We start from the raw sequence: 24,492 nt of genomic DNA, 5'->3' as shown, positions 1-24,492 counted from the left end.
CCAGGACTAATTGAGAATTGTTCTCATACAACCAGGACTAATTGAGAATTGTTCTCATACAACCAGGACTAATTGAGAATTGTTCTCATACAACCAGGACTAATTGAGAATTGTTCTCATACAACCAGGACTAATTGAGAATTGCTCTCATACAACCAGGACTAATTGAGAATTGTTCTCATACAACCAGGACTAATTCTCCAGGGCAAATCAAGTTCTATAAAGTTCTGTCCATAGAATTACATATTAGAAGGGGTTCTTTTTTTATTTATTTAAGTTTTTAGGGGGTAGAACAGCTTTAATATTGCAGATAGATTGTGGCTTCTATCAATGTAGTTTCTAATCCCCCATATATTTTAGTTGTTGTTGTAAATATATTATTTTAAATATATATATTTCCCTTCTTTATTATTGTCCCCTAACCCTACCACCCCTCCCCTAATTGTAGTAAACTAATGAACAACATCACTTAGGCTTCTACTTCCAGTTTATACTGTACATACTATATACATTTAACAGACGCAGTGTATTTTACATTAGTTATTCGTTTTTTTTAGTCCCATCCTTCAGCTCCCCTCAACCCCTCCCATCTATCTCTGAACACCACCCAGTCCCATCCTTCAGCTCCCACTCAACCCCTCCCATCTATCTCTGAACACCATCCAGTCCCATCCTTCAGCTACCCTCAACCCCTCCCATCTATCTCTGAACACCATCCAGTCCCATCCTTCAGCTACCCTCAACCCCTCCCATCTATCTCTGAACACCATCCAGTCCCATCCTTCAGCTACCCTCAACCCCTCCCATCTATCTCTGAACACCATCCAGTCCCATCCTTCAGCTACCCTCAACCCCTCCCATTTATCTCTGAACACCATCCAGTCCCATCCTTCAGCTCCCTCAACCCCTCCCATCTATCTCTGAAGACCATCCAGTCCCATCCTTCAGCTACCCTCAACCCCTCCCATCTATCTCTCAAATGGATTCTATGTTTGTGTGCCCAGGTCACCATCTCTCCTCTTCTCCCTCTCTACCCAGACTGCCTCTCTCTCCTGGTCTACCGGGATAAGTCCGATAAGGTCAGGGGTCGTCGTGAGCGGCTGCAGATGACCTTGGAGGGGATCTGTGGAGTGGAGCCGGGGTTAGGCTACGACGGGGTGACCTACACCCTCACCATCCTCTGTCTGGGACACACAGTGGGACTGGGCTTCGACAGCAGAGAGGGGCTGACGGCATGGGACGCTAGGCTGAGATACAGCCTGGGAGAAGGTTGAGTGGAGGGGAGGGGGGGGGTGGCTGGTGTGTGTGTGTGTGTGTGTGTGTGTGTGTGCCCTGGTGTTTGTGAAGAAGTTGGTTTAATAAGTACATCTCAGTCTAGACCAGTGGCGGTTGGTGCCGTCAACATTAGGGAGGATTATTTTTGGTTTGTTTAATGAGCTTGGCCTTATTTCTATTACAGCATGTTGGATGACTGTCATTCATATTCCATTCACCCAGTTCAATGTAACAGCGAAAGGTCTAGGCTACTACATGATACTAGAATGTTCCCTGTACCCATCATGAGGTTGCTACAACCTAGCCTATGAATGAAAGTTTTACAACGTAGGTGCACACAGGTCGAGAGATAAATTATCGTAGTCAAGGTGACAGACAGTGACACATTCAATACCGCCTGCGTCTAGCTGGTCTGGGGTGTAATCTTTTCTCCAAACAGTTGCAAAACCTTTTTTTTCAAAACGTTTTGCAACTTAAACAAGAGTTTTCTATTGGACAAATTCAAGTAGGTCCGTCCCGGGTTTCGTTCCATTTGCTTCCCTTGAAAAAAACATTTTTGCAACAAAATCGACGGAATGAATACACCTGTTATCACCCACACACACAGTTCACTTCCATAGCAGCCACGTACAGCATCATCACTTTGCTCGTTGTATAATTCCTTCTAGCATCTACGTGCTCTCCTCCTCCTCACCTTTTCCTTTCGCTTGTGGATTTCGGCGCACAAAACAACAGCTGTCTGTGACCAGGTGCAAAAACATCTCCAAGCCAAACCTTCATATCATAACCGCTAACCGCTACACAGTCTACATCATTGTCACCATATTAACGTTATAGTTAAACCAACATAGAACTAACGCGGTAGTGAACCCACAATCCGTGTGTACAATCACGCAGTACAGCAAGCAGTTTAGCAGTTACACCGGCGGGCCCCCCATGGCAATGCATGTATTAAAACCTAAAGCTCACCTTGACTTGGAAGAGTTTCCGTGTTGGATAGCCTTAGCCAGCTAGCTAACATCAATAGCATTCCTCTGTGTTTGTGTCAGGTTGTTCAGTAGGCTTAACCAGCTGCATTAGCTAAAAACGGAATATAGCTCTCTCTCTCTGTCTCTCTCTGTCTGTCTGTCTGTCTGTCTGTCTGTCTGTCTGTCTGTCTGTCTGTCTGTCTGTCTGTCTGTCTGTCTGTCTGTCTGTCTGTCTGTCTGTCTGTCTGTCTGTCTGGCTGGCTTGCTGGCTGCTGGCTGGCTGTTTCGCTCTCTCTCTTGCTTCTTAATTTTGTTAAAAATTAATTTGTTCAAAGCTGTTCAACTATTTTCTCTTTTTGAGTCAACCACTCACCATGATTAGCTGCTTGCTAGCTGTATCTTATGCTTCCAGTACTAGATTCATACTCTGATCCTTTGATTGGGTGGACAACCTGTCAGTTCATGCTGCAAGAGCACTGATAGGTTGGAGGACGTCCTCCGGAAGTTGTCATAGTTACTGTGTAAGTCTATGGAAGGGGGTGAGAACCATGAGCCACCTAGGTTTTGTATTGAAGTCAATGTACCCAGAGGAGGACGGAAGCTAGCTGTCCTCCAGCTACAACATGGTGCTACCATACAGAGTGCTGCTGAGGCTACTGTAGACCTTCTTCGCAGACCTTCATTCTTTCTCTCTCTCTCCCTCCTGCTCTGTGCTTGTTTTTCTCCTTTCTTTATCTCCTCTGCTTCTCTGTATCTGTCTTCGTCTCCCTCGCTCTCTCTCTCTGCCAGCCAGCTAGCCAGCTAGCCTGCCAGTCAGTCAGTCCTCTACAACGTGTTTCATTCCACTGTGCTGTTCAGTGTTGTGGAACTGAGTGAACAGACCTTTGCTTCTGTCCTCAGATGACCTAGTCTGAATGTGTATGTGATGGTGTGAGTGTGTGTTTGTTTGTCTGTGTGTGTGTGTTTCTCTATGTCTGTGCCTGTTTGTCTGTGTCTGTGTGTGATGAGGTCTTTATAAAAGCGGCATCAACAGACAACCAGCCTGCATCCCAAATTCCCTACATGCAGTGCCTTGCAAAAGTATTCATCCCCCTTGGCGTTTTTCCTATTTTGTTGCATTACAACCTGTAATTTAAATAGATTTTTATTTGGATTTCATGTAATGGACATACACAAAATAGTCCAAATTGGTGAAGTGAAATGAAAAGAACTTCAAAAAATTTAAAACGGAAAAGTGGTGCATGCATATGTATTCACCGCCTTTGCTATGAAGCCCCTAAATAAGATCTGGTGCAACCAATTACCTTCAGAAGTCACATAATTAGTTAAATAAAGTCCACCTGTGTGCAATCTAAGTGTCACATGATCTGTCACATGATCTCAGTGTATATATACACCTGTTCTGAAAGGCCCCAGAGTCTGCAACAAAGAGACCAAAGATAACCCTGAAGGAGCTACAAAGCTCCACAGCGGAGATTAGAGTATCTGTCCATAGGACCACTTTAAGCCGTACACTCCACAGAGCTGGGTTTTATGGAAGAGTGGCCAGAAAAAAGCCATTACATAAAGAAAAAATAAGCAGAGTTCGTCAAAAGGCATGTGGGAGACTCCCCAAACATATCGAAGAAGGTACTCTGGTCAGATGAGACTAAAATGTTGCTTTTTGGCCATCAAGGAAAACGCTATGTCTGGCGCAAACCCAACACCTCTCATCACCCTGAGAACACCATCCCCACAGTGAAGCATGGTGGTGGCAGCATCATGCTGTGGGGAGGTTTTTCATCGGCAAGGACTGGGAAACTGGTCAGAATTGAAGGAATGATGGATGGCACTAAATGCAGGGAAATTCTTGAGGGAAACCTGTTTCAGCCTTCCAGAGATTTGAGATTGGGACGGAGGTTCACCTTCCAGCAGGACAATGGCCCTAAGCATACTGCTAAAGCAGCACTCGAGTGGATTAAGGGGAAACATTTAAATGTCTTGGTTGTAAGGCAACAAAATAGGAAAAATGCCAAGGGGGGTGAATACTTCCACAAGCCAAGATGGAGCCCCATTGATGACAGATCACAGCCAGCCGAGAGGAGAGAGAGACAGACAGAGAGAGAGGATGGAGCCCCATTGATGACAGATCACAGCCAGCAGAGAGACAGAGAGACAGACAGAGAGAGAGAGAGAGAGGACGGAGCCCCATTGATGACAGATCACAGCCAGCAGAGAGAGAGAGAGAGAGAGGACGGAGCCCCATTGATGACAGATCACAGCCAGCAGAGAGAGAGAGAGAGACAGACAGAGAGAGAGGACGGAGCCCCATTAATGACAGATCACAGCCAGCAGAGAGACAGAGAGAGAGAGAGACAGACAGAGAGAGAGGACGGAGCCCCATTAATGACAGATCACAGCCAGCAGAGAGAGAGACAGAGAGAGAGAGAGACAGAGAGAGAGGACGGAGCCCCATTAATGACAGATCACAGCAGCAGAGAGAGAGTGTTTAATCATCATTAATACTGGCATCAATCACCCAGCCGTGTGTATGTGCTGAGGTGTATGTATTCTGTCCTAGACTTATCCTCCGTGTCAGCTCTGTCTGTTACCTTCATTATCTCTCTGTTCGCCTTTAGCTTGGTTTGAATAATAATGAATCTCTCTCTCCCTCCCTCCCCCTCTCTCCCTCCCCCCTCTCTCTCTCTCTCTCTCCCCTCGCTCCCCCTCTCTCCCCTTTCTCTCTCTCTCTCCCTCCCTCCCCCTCTCTCCCTCCCCCCTCTCTCTCTCTCTCTCCCCTCTCTTCCTCTCTCGCTCCCCCCTCTCTCGCTCCCCCTCTCTCTCTCCCTTTCTCTCCCTGCCTCCCTCCCCCTCCCTCTCTCTCTCTCCCTCTTCCCCATCTCTCTCTCCCTCTCTCTCTCTCTCTCCCTCCCTCCCTCCCCCTCTCTTTCTCTCCCCTCTCTCTCTCAACCAGTCCACAGGTTCAGTGTAGGAGTTCAGCCAGGAACTAAGCTAGAGAGTGGTCCTGCCACCCTGCACCTGTGCAACAACCTATTGGTCCTCACTAGGGACCTCCCACCGGCCGTGATTGGCCAGTGGAAGCTGTCAGACCTGCGTCGCTATGGCGACGTGCCCAATGGCTTTGTGTTTGAGGGCGGCACTAGATGTGGATACTGTGAGTATGGAACCACAACGTGTTCGTGTCCCAAATGGCACGCCGTTCCCTATGTAGTGCACTACTTTTGAGAATGGAATCCACTGTGTCAATGAGTTAGCTAGATTTAATAAGAATTCCAAAACAATTACATATCTCCATTTTGACAGTTCACCAAGTCTGTGTCCTCCATCCCTGGTCCATATCTCCATATTCATAGCTCACCAGGTCTGTGGCCTCCATCCCTGGTCCATATCTCCATTTTCATAGTTCACCAGGTCTGTGGCCTCCATCCCTGGTCCATATTTCCATATTCATAGTTCACCAGGTCTGTGGCCTCCATCCCTGGTCCATATTTCCATTTTCATAGTTCACCAGGTCTGTGGCCTCCATCCCTGGTCCATATTTCCATATTCATAGTTCACCAGGTCTGTGGCCTCCATCCCTGGTCCATATTTCCATTTTCATAGTTCACCAGGTCTGTGGCCTCCATCCCTGGTCCATATTTCCATTTTCATAGTTCACCAGGTCTGTGGCCTCCATCCCTGGTCCATATTTCCATATTGACAGTTCACCAGGTCCGTGGCCTCCAAGCCTGGTCCTGGAGAATTCGAGGTGTGCAGGCTTTTGTTCCATCCCAGCAGTACATTGTCCCTGTCTCTCTATTGTTCTCTCTTCTCCCCCAATGACTACAGTATTTTGTGGTTGGTTGGTATCTCAGAGTTCAGTATAGTTGGTATCTCAGAGTGCAGTATAGTTGGTATCTCAGAGTGCAGTATAGTTGGTATCTCAGAGTGCAGTACAGTTGGTATCTCAGAGTACAGTATAGTTGGTATCTCAGAGTACAGTACAGTATAATAGGTATCTCAGAGTACAGTATAGTTGGTATCTCAGAGTACAGTACAGTATAGTAGGTATCTCAGAGTACAGTATAGTTGGTATCTCAGAGTACAGTACAGTATAGTAGGTATCTCAGAGTACAGTATAGTTGGTATCTCAGAGTGCAGTATAGTTGGTATCTCAGAGTACAGTACAGTATAGTAGGTATCTCAGAGTACAGTATAGCTGGTATCTCAGAGTGCAGTATAGTTGGTATCTCAGAGTACAGTATAGTACAGTATAGTTGGTATCTCAGAGTACAGTATAGTTGGTATCTCAGAGTGCAGTACAGTTGGTATCTCAGAGTTCAGTATAGTTGGTATCTCAGAGTACAGTACAGTATAGTTGGTATCTCAGAGTACAGTATAGTTGGTATCTCAGAGTACAGTATAGTTGGTATCTCAGAGTACAGTATAGTTGGTATCTCAGAGTGCAGTATAGTATAGTTGGTATCTCAGAGTGCAGTATAGTTGGTATCTCAGAGTACAGTATAGTATAGTTGGTATCTCAGAGTGCAGTATAGTTGGTATCTCAGAGTTCAGTATAGTTGGTATCTCAGAGTACAGTATAGTATAGTTGGTATCTCAGAGTGCAGTATAGTTGGTATCTCAGAGTACAGTATAGTTGGTATCTCAGAGTATAGTATAGTATAGTTGGTATCTCAGAGTTCAGTATAGTTGGTATCTCAGAGTACAGTATAGTTGGTATCTCAGAGTACAGTATAGTTGGTATCTCAGAGTTCAGTATAGTTGGTATCTCAGAGTTCAGTATAGTTGGTATCTCAGAGTACAGTATAGTTGGTATCTCAGAGTACAGTATAGTTGGTATCTCAGAGTTCAGTATACTTGGTATCTCAGAGTACAGTATCGTTGGTATCTCAGAGTTCAGTATAGTATAGTTGGTATCTCAGAGTGCAGTATAGTATAGTTGGTATCTCAGAGTGCAGTATAGTTGGTTGGTATTGTACAGTACAGTACAGTACAGTATAGTATAGTTGGTATCTCAGAGTATAGTATAGTTGGTATCTCAGAGTACAGTATAGTTGGTATCTCAGAGTACAGTACAGTATAGTTGGTATCTCAGAGTGCAGTACAGTATAGTATAGTAGGTATCTCAGAGTATAGTATAGTTGGTATCTCAGAGTACAGTATAGTTGGTATCTCAGAGTATAGTATAGTTGGTATCTCAGAGTATAGTATAGTTGGTATCTCAGAGTACAGTATAGTTGGTATCTCAGAGTTCAGTATAGTTGGTATCTCAGAGTACAGTATAGTTGGTATCTCAGAGTACAGTATAGTTGGTATCTCAGAGTGCAGTATAGTTGGTATCTCAGAGTGCAGTATAGTTGGTATCTCAGAGTGCAGTATAGTAGGTATCTCAGAGTGTAGTATAGTATAGTATAGTTGGTATCTCAGAGTACAGTATAGTAGGTATCTCAGAGTATAGTATAGTATAGTTGGTATCTCAGAGTGCAGTATAGTAGGTATCTCAGAGTATAGTATAGTATAGTTGGTATCTCAGAGTACAGTATAGTAGGTATCTCAGAGTATAGTATAGTATAGTTGGTATCTCAGAGTATAGTATAGTAGGTATCTCAGAGTACAGTATAGTTGGTATCTCAGAGTACAGTATAGTTGGTATCTCAGAGTACAGTATAGTTGGTATCTCAGAGTACAGTATAGTAGGTATCTCAGAGTATAGTATAGTATAGTTGGTATCTCAGAGTACAGTATAGTAGGTATCTCAGAGTACAGTATAGTAGGTATCTCAGAGTATAGTATAGTATAGTTGGTATCTCAGAGTACAGTATAGTAGGTATCTCAGAGTACAGTATAGTTGGTATCTCAGAGTACAGTATAGTATAGTTGGTATCTCAGAGTACAGTATAGTTGGTTGGTATATCAGACCCTCATATCTACTGGTTTATTAATCCACAGGGTAACTCTAAACTGCAGGCATATCAAATAGGTTTTCATAATACACACATACACACACATTTACAGTTTGTTCCAGATAATATGATCTGTCTGTCTGTCTGTCTGTCTGTCTGTCTGTCTGTCTGTCTGTCTGTCTGTCTGTCTGTCTGTCTGTCTGTCTGTCTGTCTGTCTGTCTGTCTGTCTGTCTGTCTGTCTGTCTGTCTGTCTGTCTGTCTGTCTGTCTGTCTGTCTGTCTGTCTGTGTGACTGACTATTGGTGATATGGTAACTATTCTCTGAATTTCCAGCAGATGTATGCTGGTATGTAGAGAATGAGAGCCTGTTTTACATGTTGAAGGGGGGGGTTCTCACTCACTGGTTCAGGGTGGAGGGGGGGTTCAGGGTGGAGGGGGGGTTCAGGGTGGAGGGGGGTCAGGGTGGAGGGGGGGTTCAGGGTGGAGGGGGGGGTTCAGGGTGGAGGGGGGGGTTCAGGGTGGAGGGGGAGGGGGGGTTCAGGGTGGAGGGGGGGGTTCAGGGTGGAGGGGGGGTTCAGGGTGGAGGGGGGGTTCAGGGTGGAGGGGGAGGGGGGGTTCAGGGTGGAGGGGGGGGCGACTGCGTGTGTGGTTTTTAGCTACAACAGCGGACATTTTTCTTTTTGCCGGTGTGACAACTTTATCAAGTGTCCTAAGACATGAGCCACGAGGAAATCTGGAGAATTGAATCAAAGTGTAACCCAGGTTTCCTAGATGTTAAGAGGAGGATAGAATCAGAGTGTAACCCAGGTTTCCTAGAAATGAAGAGGATAGAATCAGAGTGTAACCCAGGTTTCCTAGAAGTTAAGTGGAGCTTCTCATGATCAACAAAATACATGTCCAGAGTAGATGGCTTGTCTTTACAACTGTCTTTACTGTAAACAAGACCCTTAGACAACTGTCTTTACTGTAAACAGGCCTGTCAGGACCAAGACAACTGTCTTTACTGTAACATGCCTGTCAGGACCAAAGAAAACTGTCTTTACTGTAAACAGGCCTGTCAGGACCAAAGAAAACTGTCTTTACTGTAAACAGGCCTGTCAGGACCAAAGACAACTGTCTTTACTGTAACATGCCTGTCAGGACCAAAGAAAACTGTCTTTACTGTAAACAGGCCTGTCAGGACCAAAGAAAACTGTCTTTACTGTAAACAGGCCTGTCAGGACCAAAGACAACTGTCTTTACTGTAAACAGGCCTGTCAGGACCAAGACAACTGTCTTTACTGTAAACAGGCCTGTCAGGACCAAGACAACTGTCTTTACTGTAACATGCCTGTCAGGACCAAAGAAAACTGTCTTTACTGTAAACAGGCCTGTCAGGACCAAAGAAAACTGTCTTTACTGTAAACAGGCCTGTCAGGACCAAAGACAACTGTCTTTACTGTAAACAGGCCTGTCAGGACCAAGACAACTGTCTTTACTGTAAACAGGCCTGTCAGGACCAAAGACAACTGTCTTTACTGTAAACAGGCCTGTCAGGACCAAAGACAACTGTCTTTACTGTAAACAGGCCTGTCAGGACCAAAGACAACTGTCTTTACTGTAAACAGGCCTGTCAGGACCAAAGACAACTGTCTTTACTGTAAACAGGCCTGTCAGGACCAAAGACAACTGTCTTTACTGTAACATGCCTGTCAGGACCAAAGACAACTGTCTTTACTGTAAACAGGCCTGTCAGGACCAAAGACAACTGTCTTTACTGTGTGTGTGTGTGCGTGTGTGTGTGTGTGTGTGTGAGACACACACTCCTGGGCCTTAATAAGAGTGTCTTGTTTCATCATTCTATAAATACCACTCCCCCTAGAGCCATCTCAGACCAATCACCTCGGCTCTCTGCACCACATCATTTACATATTACCAGCTGCCCTCAGAACAGCAGTGGGGAATGACATGTCCAGAATGAAGGGTGTGTGTGCTGGCACATGTGCTCAAGTGTACATTAGAGAAACAGAACAGATAGAATGTGAGCGTTGGTTCATTAGAGAAATAGAAGAGATAGAATGTGTGTTGTTACATTAGAGAAATAGAACAGATAGAATGTGAGTGTTGGTTCATTAGAGAAATAGAACAGATAGAATGTGAGCGTTGGTTCATTAGAGAAATAGAACAGATAGAATGTGAGCGTTGGTTCATTAGAGAAATAGGAGAGATAGAATGTGAGTGTTGGTTCATTAGAGAAATAGGAGAGATAGAATGTGAGAGTTGCTACATTGGAGAAATAGGAGAGATAGAATGTGTGTTGTTACATTACAGAAATAGAACAGATAGAATGTGAGTGTTGGTTCATTAGAGAAATATGAGTGATAGAATGTGAGTGTTGCTACGTTAGAGAAATAGGAGAGATAGAATGTGAATGTTGGTTCATTAGAGAAATAGAACAGATAGAATGTGAGTGTTGGTTCATTAGAGAAATAGAACAGATAGAATGTGAGTGTTGGTTCATTAGAGAAATAGAACAGATAGAATGTGAGTGTTGGTACATTAGAGAAATGCTCTGTGAGTGTGAGTCCGTGTCCCTGTGGACGGTAAACAGGGATGGGGAACATAGCCCAGGTAACATTTGGGTCCAAAATCTGTGCCGTGCTGTATTTGTAAAGACAAAATGTCACTGCAAGTTAATTGGGCACATTTTCTACTAGTCTGGTCTGGATAGTACTATCCTCAGACTAGTGGGTTATTTGGGCACATTTTCTACTAGTCTGGTCTGGATAGTACTATCTCAGACTAGTGGGTTATTTGGCACATTTTCTACTAGTCTGGTCTGGATAGTACTATCCTCAGACTAGTGGGTTAAATGGGCACATTTTCTACTAGTCTGGTCTGGATAGTACTATCCTCAGACTAGTGGGTTAATTGGGCACATTTTCTACTAGTCTAGTCTGGATAGTATTATCCTCAGACTAGTGGGTTATGTTAATTTCCATCCCTGACTGTAAATCATCACCCTCTGTAAAGAATAACGTACAGTCTAGGTTCTGTCACACAGCTGTGTGTGTGTCAGGTGACGATAGGAGAGGGGAGGGGAGGAGAGGGGAGGGGAGGGAGAGGAGAGGGGAGGAGAGGGGAGGGGGAGGAGAGGGGAGGGGAGGGAAGGGAGAGGAGAGGAGAGGGGAGGGGAGGAGAGGGAGGAGAGGAGAGGAGAGGGATGTCTTGTGACTTATCACCTCTGTGTGTCTTCATCTGACCTGCAGTTAACACACTCACACTAACAGACACACACTAACACACACTAAGTCACACTCACACACATATATATATATATATATATACACACACACACACACACACACACACACACACACACACACACACTAACACACACACACACTAACACACACTAAGTCACACTCACATATATATATATATATATATAATATATACACACACATACACACACACAGGGCAATATATAGCATCTGAGAGTTTGAATGTCAAAAACACTTCAGGTGATTAACTAGATAGTCATTCCTATTCAGGTGAATAACTAGCTGGTCATTCCTATTCAGGTGAATAACTAGCTAGTCATTCCTATTCAGGTGAATAACTAGCTGGTCATTCCTATTCAGGTGAATAACTAGCTGGTCATTCCTATTCAGGTGAATAACTAGCTGGTCATTCCTATTCAGGTGAATAACTAGCTGGTCATTCCTATTCAGGTGAATAACTAGCTGGTCATTCCTATTCAGGTGAATAACTAGCTGGTCATTCTATTCAGGTGAATAACTAGCTGGTCATTCCTATTCAGGTGAATAACTAGCTGGTCATTCCATTATAATAGCTGGTCATTCCACAATTCGGTGAATAACTAGCTGGTCATCTATAAACATTCAGGTGAATAACAGCTGGTCATTTATTCAGGTGAATAACTAGCTGGTCATTCCTAATTAATTTAAAAGAAGTGGAAGAGGTTTTAAATTTAATTTTAATTCAATACAAATTTATCTTTTAGAGGAAATCAACCAATCAGGAAAGTATCCTGTTCACTTTGTAACCAATCAGGAATGGACCATGTTCACTTTGTAACTAAAAGTGTGTATTCATGGGCAACAAAATGGTTGACTATACTAAATGAAAAATATGAGGTTTTGTAATGGTTGGTAATCATAGTTAGCTATTTCTCTTGGCCTTGTGCTTTTGTCCGATGGTCCCAGGTGAACAGGACTTCTATTAGACACACACACACACACACACACACACACACACACACACACACACACACACACACACACACACACACACACACACACACACACACACACACACACACACACACACAGTACTTTTGTCATCACACAGAACCCTGTTAACTTCCCTCCCTCAAGGCTCGTGATGTAAACGCTCCAAAAGTATTTTCTCAACCTTTTTCTCAATTCTCTCAAGGTTTTTTGACGGATAGAATAGGAATAATTTCTGTTAACAAAAACATTGAACAAAGATGTTGTTGTGTCATCATGTTGTAGACTCTATAGTACACATCTACTGAAGGATCTTCTGGTTGCGTTGAGGTTTCTCCTCACGTTGATGTTTCTCCTCACGTTGAGGTTTCTCCACACGTTGAGGTTTCTCCACACGTTGAGGTTTCTCCTCACGTACGTTGATGTTTCTCCTCACGTTGAGGTTTCTCCTCACGCACGTTGAGGTTTCTCCTCACACGTTGAGGTTTCTCCTCACATTGATGTTTTCGTCTGGAACTGATCTAATACAACGACAGGAACACGTCGAATTGGAAGATTGCTGACGTGACCAAAGGCTTTTTTTGTCTGCAGTACAACAACGTACAAAACCTCTCTGTGTTTCATCAAGGGCAGATAGCCTTCACTACCAGCCTCTTTATGGTTCCACTAGCTGGCCTAAATTAGTCAGGATAAATATCTCATCTCTACCAGCCTCCTTTTTTATTTATTTTTTATCTTGGAACATTTGTTGTCAATTTGTAATAGCTTGTATGTTCCTCTATCCTCTCTCACTCATCTTCCCTCCTCTCTCTCTCTCTCTCTCTCTCTCATCTTCCCCCCTCTCTCTCTCTCATCTTCCCCCTCTCTCTCTCTCTCTCTCATCTTCCCCCCTCTCTCTCTCTCTCTCTCTCATCTTCCCCCCCTCTCTCTCTCATCTTCCCCCTCTCTCTCTCTCATCTTCCCCTCTCTCTCTCTCTCTCTCTCTCTCTCTCTCTCTCTCTCTCTCTCTCTCTCTCTCTCTCTCTCTCTCTCTCTCTCTCATCTTCCCCCCCTCTCTCTCTCTCATCTTCCCCCTCTCTCTCTCTCATCTTCCCCCTCTCTCTCTCTCTCTCTCTCTCTCTCCCCTCTCATCTTCCCCCCTCTCATCTTCCCCCCTCTCATCTTCCCCCCTCTCTCTCTCTCTCTCTCTCTCTCTCACTCTCTTCCTCTCTCTCTCTCTCTCTCTCTCTCTCTCTCTCTCTCTCTCTCTCTCTCTCTCATCTTCCCCCTCTCTCTCTGGTCTCTCTCTCTCTTTCATCTTCCCCTCTCTCTCTCTCTCTCTCTCTCTCTCTCTCTCTCTCTCTCTCTCTCTCTCTCTCTCTCTCTCTCTCTCTCGGTCTCTCTCTCTCTCCTTCATCTTCCCCCTCTCTCTCTCGGTCTCTCTCTCTTCTCTCTGTCTCTAGGGGCTGGTGTATTCTTCCTGTCCTGTTCAGAAGGAGAGCAGATCAGTTTCCTGTTTGACTGTATAGTCAGAGGCATCTCTCCTAGTAGAACACCCAGTGGCCTCAGACCTAACCTACCAGGTATACACACACACACACACACACACACACACACACACACACACACACACACACACACACACACACACACACACACACACACACACACACACACACACACACACACACACACACACACACACACACATACTTCAGTGTTTCCCCTATCATTATAGAAGCCAGGCGGGACCCCGTTGTTTATCAGTCCTCGGTAAAGTCAGGCTCTTCTCCCTCAGGTATTTTCCTACCAAAGGAATGACTCTAAGGTTTACTGGGTGTTTTAGTGTGTGTATGTGTGTGTGTGTGTGTGTGTGTGTGTGTGTGTGTGTGTGTGTGTGTGTGTGTGTGTGTGTGTGTGTGTGTGTGTGTGTGTGTGTGTGTGTGTGTGTGTGTGTGTGTGTGTGTCGAGGCGCCAGCATGGAGGTGGCATCACATGCTCAAAGCCCTTTGGGGTCTGTGTGTGTGTGTGTGTGTGTGTGTGTGTGTGTGTGTGTTCACAGCCATTTCTGAGAAGGCCTCACATGTTGAGACAGGGTTTAGTGACTGTAGAGGGAAGAATAACTGCATATGGGCACGTACACCACACAGACACACACACACACGGCACCATGAAGACAAAACAAAAACATTTAGTGCTTAAACCTTTTGTGAATGGACAAGCTGGTCCCAAACCCCCCAACACAGACAGGAAGTACAGCATGACCAGACCAGAGACAGTGGTTGGGATTCCTTTTCTTGTGAAAGTTTACTAAAACAGGTGTTCTTTCGCCCGACAAAATAACTTTCCAGTGCAGGGTAACGTCCACCGCTGAAACACCGGCACAAAACAAAAGAAAATAAACATTCAACTAAAGGCAGTGGCCAAAAAGAGAAAGCAAAACAACAAACGGCTAAACCTGTCTTTAGACTGTCATCTACACATAACAGTTACAGGAAGAACACTTCTCTCTACCTAAAGCCTGTCTTTAGACTGTCATCTACACAGATCAGTTACAGGAAGAACACTTCTCTCTACCTAAACCTGTCTTTAGACTGTCATCTACACATAACAGTTACAGGAGGAACACTTCTCTCTACCTAAAGCCTGTCTTTAGACTGTCATCTACACATAACAGTTACAGGAAGAACACTTCTCTCTATCTAAACCTGTCTTTAGACTGTCATCTACACATAACAGTTACAGGAGGAACACTTCTCTCTATCTAAACCTGTCTTTAGACTGTCATCTACACATAACAGTTACAGGAAGAACACTTCTCTCTATCTAAAGCCTGTCTTTAGACTGTCATCTACACATAACAGTTACAGGAGGAACACTTCTCTCTACCTAAACCTGTCTTTAGACTGTCATCTACACATAACAGTTACAGGAGGAACACTTCTCTCTACCTAAACCTGTCTTTAGACTGTCATCTACACATAACAGTTACAGGAAGAACACTTCTCTCTACCTAAACCTGTCTTTAGACTGTCATCTACACATAACAGTTACAGGAAGAACACTTCTCTCTACCTAAAGCCTGTCTTTAGACTGTCATCTACACATAACAGTTACAGGAAGAACACTTCTCTCTATCTAAACCTGTCTTTAGACTGTCATCTACACATAACAGTTACAGGAAGAACACTTCTCTCTATCTAAAGCCTGTCTTTAGACTGTCATCTACACATAACAGTTACAGGAGGAACACTTCTCTCTACCTAAACCTGTCTTTAGACTGTCATCTACACATAACAGTTACAGGAGGAACACTTCTCTCTACCTAAACCTGTCTTTAGACTGTCATCTACACATAACAGTTACAGGAAGAACACTTCTCTCTACCTAAACCTGTCTTTAGACTGTCATCTACACATAACAGTTACAGGAAGAACACTTCTCTCTACCTAAACCTGTCTTTAGACTGTCATCTACACATAACAGTTACAGGAAGAACACTTCTCTCTACCTAAACCTGTCTTTAGACTGTCATCTACACATAACAGTTACAGGAAGAACACTTCTCTCTATCTAAAGCCTGTCTTTAGACTGTCATCTACACATAACAGTTACAGGAGGAACACTTCTCTCTACCTAAACCTGTCTTTAGACTGTCATCTACACATAACAGTTACAGGAAGAACACTTCTCTCTACCTAAAGCCTGTCTTTAGACTGTCATCTACACATAACAGTTACAGGAAGAACACTTCTCTCTACCTAAAGCCTGTCTTTAGACTGTCATCTACACATAACAGTTACAGGAGGAACACTTCTCTCTACCTAAACCTGTCTTTAGACTGTCATCTACACATAACAGTTACAGGAAGAACACTTCTCTCTACCTAAACCTGTCTTTAGACTGTCATCTACACATAACAGTTACAGGAAGAACACTTCTCTCTACCTAAACCTGTCTTTAGACTGTCATCTACACATAACAGTTACAGGAGGAACACTTCTCTCTACCTAAACCTGTCTTTAGACTGTCATCTACACATAACAGTTACAGGAAGAACACTTCTCTCTATCTAAACCTGTCTTTAGACTGTCATCTACACATAACAGTTACAGGAGGAACACTTCTCTCTATCTAAACCTGTCTTTAGACTGTCATCTACACATAACAGTTACAGGAGGAACACTTCTCTCTATCTAAACCTGTCTTTAGACTGTCATCTACACAGTTACAGGAAGAACACTTCTCTCTATCTAAACCTGTCTTTGGACTGTCGTCTCCATAGTTACAGGAAGAACACTTCTATCTATCTAAACCTGTCTTTAGACTGTCATCTCCATAGTTACAGGAAGAACACTTCTCTCTACCTAAAGCCTGTCTTTAGACTGTCATGATACACATAACAGTTACAGGAGGAACACTTCTCTCGACCTAAACCTGTCTTTAGACTGTCGTCTCCATAGTTACAGGAGGAACACTTCTCTCTACCTAAAGCCTGTCTTGGTTAACAGAGAGACAAGGTGCCCCAGTAAACAAAGCTTTCTCTGAGATAAGAAAATCTGACGTCTTCCCAGGTCCTCGTCTCTACTCCCAAATCCTCCCCCCCAGCTGCTCTCCTGGCACACCTATATAGAGGAAGACACAAAGCAATGAGTGGGACTGGGCTGTGTACTAATTGGCTTTCCACTGAGTACTTCTCCCCTGAGGAGGATGTTGTCATGTCGTCTTCCTCCGGCTGGTCACTGAACCCTCACACCTTATAAAGAAAGACACAGCCTTAGAGACGAGGTGCTGACCAGTACAACAGATATCTCAGAGAAACACAGCCTTAGAGACGAGGTGCTGACCAGTAGACAGATCACTCAGAGAAACACAGCCTTAGAGACGAGGTGCCGACCAGTAGACAGATCACTCAGAGAAACACAGCCTTAGAGACGAGGTGCTGACCAGTAGACAGATCACTCAGAGAAACACAGCCTTAGAGATGAGGTGCTGACCAGTAGACAGATCACTCAGAGAAACACAGCCTTAGAGACGAGGTGCTGACCAGTAGACAGATCACTCAGAGAAACACAGCCTTAGAGACGAGGTGCTGACCAGGAGACAGATCACTCAGAGAAACACACAGCCTTAGAGATGAGGTGCCGACCAGTAGACAGATCACTCAGAGAAACACAGCCTTAGAGACGAGGTGCTGACCAGTAGACAGATCACTCAGAGAAACACACAGCCTTAGAGACGAGGTGCTGACCAGTAGACAGATCACTCAGAGAAACACACAGCCTTAGAGATGAGGTGCTGACCAGTAGACAGATCACTCAGAGAAACATACAGCCTTAGAGACGAGGTGCTGACCAGTAGACAGATCACTCAGAGAAACACAGCCTTAGAGACGAGGTGCCGACCAGTAGACAGATCACTCAGAGAAACACAGCCTTAGAGACGAGGTGCCGACCAGTAGACAGATCACTCAGAGAAACACACAGCCTTAGAGATGAGGTGCTGACCAGTAGACAGATCACTCAGAGAAACACACAGCCTTAGAGATGAGGTGCCGACCAGTAGACAGATCACTCAGAGAAACACAGCCTTAGAGACGAGGTGCTGACCAGTAGACAGATCACTCAGAGAAACACACACAGCCTTAGAGACGAGGTGCTGACCAGTAGACAGATCACTCAGAGAAACACAGCCTTAGAGATGAGGTGCTGACCAGTAGACAGATCACTCAGAGAAACACAGCCTTAGAGACGAGGTGCTGACCAGTAGACAGATCACTCAGAGAAACACAGCCTTAGAGACGAGGTGCCGACCAGTAGACAGATCACTCAGAGAAACACACAGCCTTAGAGATGAGGTGCTGACCAGTAGACAGATCACTCAGAGAAACACAGCCTTAGAGACGAGGTGCTGACCAGTAGACAGATCACTCAGAGAAACACAGCCTTAGAGACGAGGTGCCCACCAGTAGACAGATCACTCAGAGAAACGCAGCTTTAGAGATGAGGTGCTGACCAGTAGACAGATCACTCAGAGAAACACAGCCTTAGAGACGAGGTGGCGACCAGTAGACAGATCACTCAGAGAAAACACAGCCTTAGAGACGAGGTGCCGACCAGTAGACAGATCACTCAGAAAAACACACAGCCTTAGAGACGAGGTGCCGACCAGTAGACAGATCACTCAGAGAAACACACAGCCTTAGAGACGAGGTGCTGACCAGTACGACAGATAACTCAGAGAAACACAGCCTTAGAGACGAGGTGCTGACCAGTAGACAGATCACTCAGAGAAACACAGCCTTAGAGACGAGGTGCCGACCAGTAGACAGATCACTCAGAGAAACACAGCCTTAGAGACGAGGTGCTGACCAGTAGACAGATCACTCAGAGAAACACAGCCTTAGAGATGAGGTGCTGACCAGTAGACAGATCACTCAGAGAAACACAACCTTAGAGATGAGGTGCTGACCAGTAGACAGATCACTCAGAGAAACACAGCCTTAGAGACGAGGTGCTGACCAGTAGACAGATCACTCAGAGAAACACACAGCCTTAGAGATGAGGTGCTGACCAGTAGACAGATCACTCAGAGAAACACAACCTTAGAGATGAGGTGCTGACCAGTAGACAGATCACTCAGAGAAACACACAGCCTTAGAGATGAGGTGCTGACCAGTAGACAGATCACTCAGAGAAACACACAACCTTAGAGATGAGGTGCTGACCAGTAGACAGATCACTCAGAGAAACACAACCTTAGAGATGAGGTGCCCACCAGTAGACAGATCACTCAGAGAAACACACAGCCTTAGAGATGAGGTGCTGACCAGTAGACAGATCACTCAAAGAAACACACAACCTTAGAGATGAGGTGCTGACCAGTAGACAGATCACTCAGAGAAACACAGCCTTAGAGATGAGGTGCTGACCAGTAGACAGATCACTCAGAGAAACACAACCTTAGAGATGAGGTGCCCACCAGTAGACAGATCACTCAGAGAAACACAGCCTTAGAGACGAGGTGCTGACCAGTAGACAGATCACTCAGAGAAACACACAGCCTTAGAGATGAGGTGCTGACCAGTAGACAGATCACTCAGAGAAACACACAACCTTAGAGATGAGGTGCTGACCAGTAGACAGATCACTCAGAGAAACACAGCCTTAGAGACGAGGTGCTGACCAGTAGACAGATCACTCAGAGAAACAGCCTTAGAGATGAGGTGCTGACCAGTAGACAGATCTCAGAGAAACATACACAGCCTTTTTTGTATCACAACTAAAGTAGAATAAATAACTGTAAATTAAGCCTATAGGACTTCCTGTTTCTTTGTTAGCCACTCAACACAGAATGCCCACTCCCTCAAATCGTTTGGAGAAAATATCCTTCTGTTTTATTCAGCTTTGTACAATTGTATTCTTCATTCTATAATATAAAATAATGCCACGGAATTCTAAGCAAATCTGGTCTGCTAAATGAACTAGTGTAGTCCACAGCCATATGGCCTAGTCAGATCAGGACCTGCTAAATGAACTAGTGTAGTCCACAGCCATATGGCCTAGCCACATCAGGACCTGCTAAATGAACTAGTGTAGTCCACAGCCATATGGCCTAGCCACATCAGGACCTGCTAAATGAACTAGTGTAGTCCACAGCCATATGGCCTAGCCAGATCAGGACCTGCTAAATGAACTAGTGTAGTCCACAGCCATATGGCCTAGCCAGATCAGGACCTGCTAAATGAACTAGTGTAGTCCACAGCCATATGGCCTAGCCACATCAGGACCTGCTAAATGAACTAGTGTAGTCCACAGCCATATGGCCTAGCCACATCAGGACCTGCTAAATGAACTAGTGTAGTCCACAGCCATATGGCCTAGCCAGATCAGGACCTGCTAAATGAACTAGTGTAGTCCACAGCCATATGGCCTAGTCAGATCAGGACCTGCTAAATGAACTAGTGTAGTCCACAGCCATATGGCCTAGCCAGATCAGGACCTGCTAAATGAACTAGTGTAGTCCACAGCCATATGGCCTAGTCAGATCAGGACCTGCTAAATGAACTAGTGTAGTCCACAGCCATATGGCCTAGCCACATCAGGACCTGCTAAATGAACTAGTGTAGTCCACAGCCATATGGCCTAGCCAGATCAGGACCTGCTAAATGAACTAGTGTAGTCCACAGCCATATGGCCTAGCCAGATCAGGACCTGCTAAATGAACTAGTGTAGTCCACAGCCATATGGCCTAGCCAGATCAGGACCTGCTAAATGAACTAGTGTAGTCCACAGCCATATGGCCTAGCCACATCAGGACCTGCTAAATGAACTAGTGTAGTCCACAGCCATATGGCCTAGCCACATCAGGACCTGCTAAATGAACTAGTGTAGTCCACAGCCATATGGCCTAGTCAGATCAGGACCTGCTAAATGAACTAGTGTAGTCCACAGCCATATGGCCTAGCCACATCAGGACCTGCTAAATTAACTAGTGTAGTCCACAGCCATATGGCCTAGCCACATCAGGACCTAACATAAGGACAACTCAGAGTATGTTATTTTGTTCTTCTGAAATAGACTAAATCTTCTTCATATCATGTTTCTTTAGACCTGTCTAAAATAAATAATGGATTTATTGTGAAGGTGTAGACTATATTACATGGATTTATTAGACCTATTAAATGTAGATGTTCCAAAGGTCTGCATCAGTGGCTTGTGGTCTGTCTGGAAGACAGGAGATGCTAAATGACTTCATGTTAATTAACTGTCAATTACCGTGAGACCGACCAGTTATTTGCTTTACAATCACCGGCTGACGAAATGTCATCACTGCCACAGTCCTAGACCCAGGGGCAGAATAAACCTGTGTGTTGAGATAATTGCGTTGTTTTCTCTATAACCTGTTAATTCATATGCCTTGACACCGTGAGATAGACTATGGGCCTAAAGGCCGAGACAATAAGAAGACACAGTGGCAGAATAAATTCAACCACACCTTTGTTTTACCACTAAACCAGAGAGCAACGTCTGTCCGGTTAAATTCACAAAGCATATTGTATGTAACAAACAGTTACATGACCTACAGCATGGTCAAGAAAGGTCATGTTTCTGACATTTTCTGACTACTAAACAACTATTGATTTAGAACCACAGAGTTACAGCAAGTCACAAAGAAAACAGGATCTGCCTCCACTATTCCAGCACCATTTACACTTCAACACTTCAACATCATCAAATCACCTCTGTTTAGTCTAATACAGTGACAACTAAAAGATACCAACAACTATTTAGTCCAATCATGTGAGCTAATTATGATGTGGCTGTCCATGGTTACTGATTTCTCTGTGTGTGAGTGCACGCTCATACATGTAGAAAAACCATGTTGACCAAACAGTCTATCACTCTGTTGTCCTACAGGCTACGTGGCTAAAATGCTCGCTAGCCTAACTTCCATTCATGGGCAACGTTAGCTAGTTAACATTAGCCTTCTACATCTAGCTACATGTTGAACTCCCATCCTCTCAGGCCAGAACACAACAATGTATGAATTAATGGTTGGATCAGAATCACCGTTATAATCATTAGCCATTACGGAGAATTAAGTAAAACCACAAGTCCAAATCCCCATCTCCATCCATGTCTAATTTAGGAAAGGGACAATTTTAACTAGAAGACAACAACACAACAAGATGCAAAAATTCAAGTTGTTTCTGTCCATGACGTATGATCTCAATGGGATCTGATAGGAGTGAAGCCAAATCCAAGCTGGCTTCCCTTGACACTTTTTTTTTTATAGGTACGTCAGGACCAATCACAGTTGAATTCACTCCGTTTAGCTCAACACTGATTGGCTATTATTTTATACTTTTTTTAAAATCAAGGGATGCCCAAATGCTCGCTGACTTCCCTTGCATTCAATGCTACGTGCGGCAACATTGTCATACTCTTTATGACCACACAGCATCAGATAGATGGGCTACACATAGAGAGACAGAGGGGCGCTGTTTCGCTCCCTCGGATGCTTTGTCCTGTGAGATACATTCAGCCTCTTGCGAATTGAAGGAAAATGATGACGAAAGATAAATAATTGTTCTTGTTAAATTTTTGGGAGGAAGCCTGGCTTCCCTTGGCATCCATGATGGAACACCACTGCCTATAGTGGATTAGCTTTGACCAAAGCCCTACTACTTGATAAAGTAGTGCACTCTGTAGGGAATAGGGTGCCATAGGGCTCTGGTCTAAAGTAGTGTACTATATAGGGAATAGGGTGCCATAGGGCTCTGGTCTAAAGTAGTGCACTATATAGGGAATAGGGTGCCATAGGGCTCTGGTCTAAAGTAGTGCACTATATAGGGAATAGGGTGCCATAGGGCTCTGGTCTAAAGTAGTGCACTACATATAGGGAATAGGGTGCCAGCCCCCTCACTTCATTTGCAGGGAGCTCTAGTTCAGCCAATGGAGAGAGATTATCAGTGCAGGTTGAGGTTGCAGCCTTTAGATAGGATGAGAATTAGCTCTGATTTAGACTTACCTTTTTTCTATTTGTATTAAATGTCTTATTTGAGTATTATTTGTATGATTATCATAATATTATGTGTTTATTATTGTTAGTATTATAATATTTTTTGTATATATATATATATATATATATATATATATATTTTTTTTTAAGCATCTGATACCACTACCACTAATAGCTGTCAATGGAACGATTGATGGCCTCATCTCCCCACTTCTCAAGGGAAGCTTGTGTGTATCTGCACATTTACAGGGAGGGGTGTGTGTGTGTTTGTGTGTTCATGTCTGTGTATACAGAGTGTGTATGCATATCTGCTTCTGTCAGGTCTGAGAAGCTTGGGTGCTGCAGCCTGTTTTAACCTGAGACATTCAGTGCTTTAAAAGTGCTATAATTAGCCTAGCATAGTTTAGCGTTAGCCAACGCTAGCTAGTCGACACCCCATTCAGCATAGTGACTAAACCTGCTGTAGCGGCTTAGCGGTTAGCATTAGCCATTAGCTAGCCGTCATGCTAGATACTTGACACCCCCTCCAGCCCATCTTGCATTCTCACACACACATACATACAGGACATAGTGTACACACACATACACACACACACACACACACACACACACACACACACACACACACACACACACATAAACACCCAGGCACACAGACACACACACACACTCTTACACATACACACTCTTACACATAAACACACACACACACACACACACACACACACACACACACACACACACACACACACACACACACACACACACACACACACACACACACACACACACACACACACACACACACACACACACACACACACACACAGCTGTCATGTACATCTCCTTGTAAATGTCCCAGCCTTTGGCAGGGTTTTTCACACAGACACACACCTCCCCTCCCTGTGAAGGTGTGTGAATTGGCAGGGTTTTTCACTGAATCGTGGCAGAGAGAGATAGTGAGTGTAACTGTATCCAGGGGAAACCATACATTTGCAGCCAGGCGCCGCAGTTTGACGTCACAGATAGTTAAAGAGAGTAGAAGAGAGGAGAGGATTGGAGGATAGAGGAGGGAGGGAGAGTAGGTAGGGAGGGGAGAGGGTGGAGGGAGGCAGAGTAGGTAGGAGAGGAGAGGGGGAGGGAGGGAGGGAGAGTAGGTAGGAGAGGAGGGAGAGTAGGAGGGAGAGGGGAGGGAGAGTAGGTGGGACAGGGGAGGGAGTGTAGGTACAGGGGGAGGGAGGGAGAGTAAGGAAGAGAGGGGGAGGGAGAGTAGGTAGGAGCGGAGAGGGGAGGGAGGGAGAGGGGAGGAGAGGAGGGAGAGTAGGTAGGAGAGAGGGGAGAGTAGGTAGAGGGGGGAGGGAGGGAGGGAGAGTAGGGAAGAGAGGGGGGAGGGGGAGTAGGTAGGAGCGGGGAGGGGAGGAGAGGATCGGGGGAGAGAGGAGGGAACGAAGGGAGGAGAAGAGATAGGGATACAATGCCAACTTAAAGGGTAGGAAGCGGGAGTTAAATCTGCCCCTCCCACTCACTTTGGTAGTTAACTCAGCCTGCCTCCCCCTCACTTTGGTAGCTAACTCAGCCTGCCTCCCCCTCACTTTGGTAGCTAACTCAGCC

The 24,492-nt window shown here is 44.7% G+C and overlaps 1 protein-coding gene across 2 annotated transcripts in view; it reads left to right on the top strand.

Moving 5' to 3' along the window:
- dok7b (docking protein 7b) overlaps nucleotides 1-24,492 on the top strand; it is a 53,424-nt gene that overhangs the window by 5,978 nt on the left and 22,954 nt on the right. For both annotated transcript variants that reach the window (XM_045723074.1, XM_045723073.1), the window contains exons 3-5: nucleotides 1,039-1,269; nucleotides 5,197-5,397; nucleotides 13,821-13,940. In XM_045723074.1, the coding sequence (XP_045579030.1) occupies nucleotides 1,039-1,269; nucleotides 5,197-5,397; nucleotides 13,821-13,940 (552 nt within the window). The remainder of the gene's footprint in view (nucleotides 1-1,038; nucleotides 1,270-5,196; nucleotides 5,398-13,820; nucleotides 13,941-24,492) is intronic.

This window comes from Salmo salar, chromosome ssa08, assembly GCF_905237065.1.
Source record: "Salmo salar chromosome ssa08, Ssal_v3.1, whole genome shotgun sequence".
Taxonomy (NCBI): Eukaryota; Metazoa; Chordata; class Actinopteri; order Salmoniformes; family Salmonidae; genus Salmo; species Salmo salar.
The sequence above is the reverse complement of the archived record's forward strand: the minus strand, read 5'-3'. Positions and strand labels throughout refer to the sequence as shown.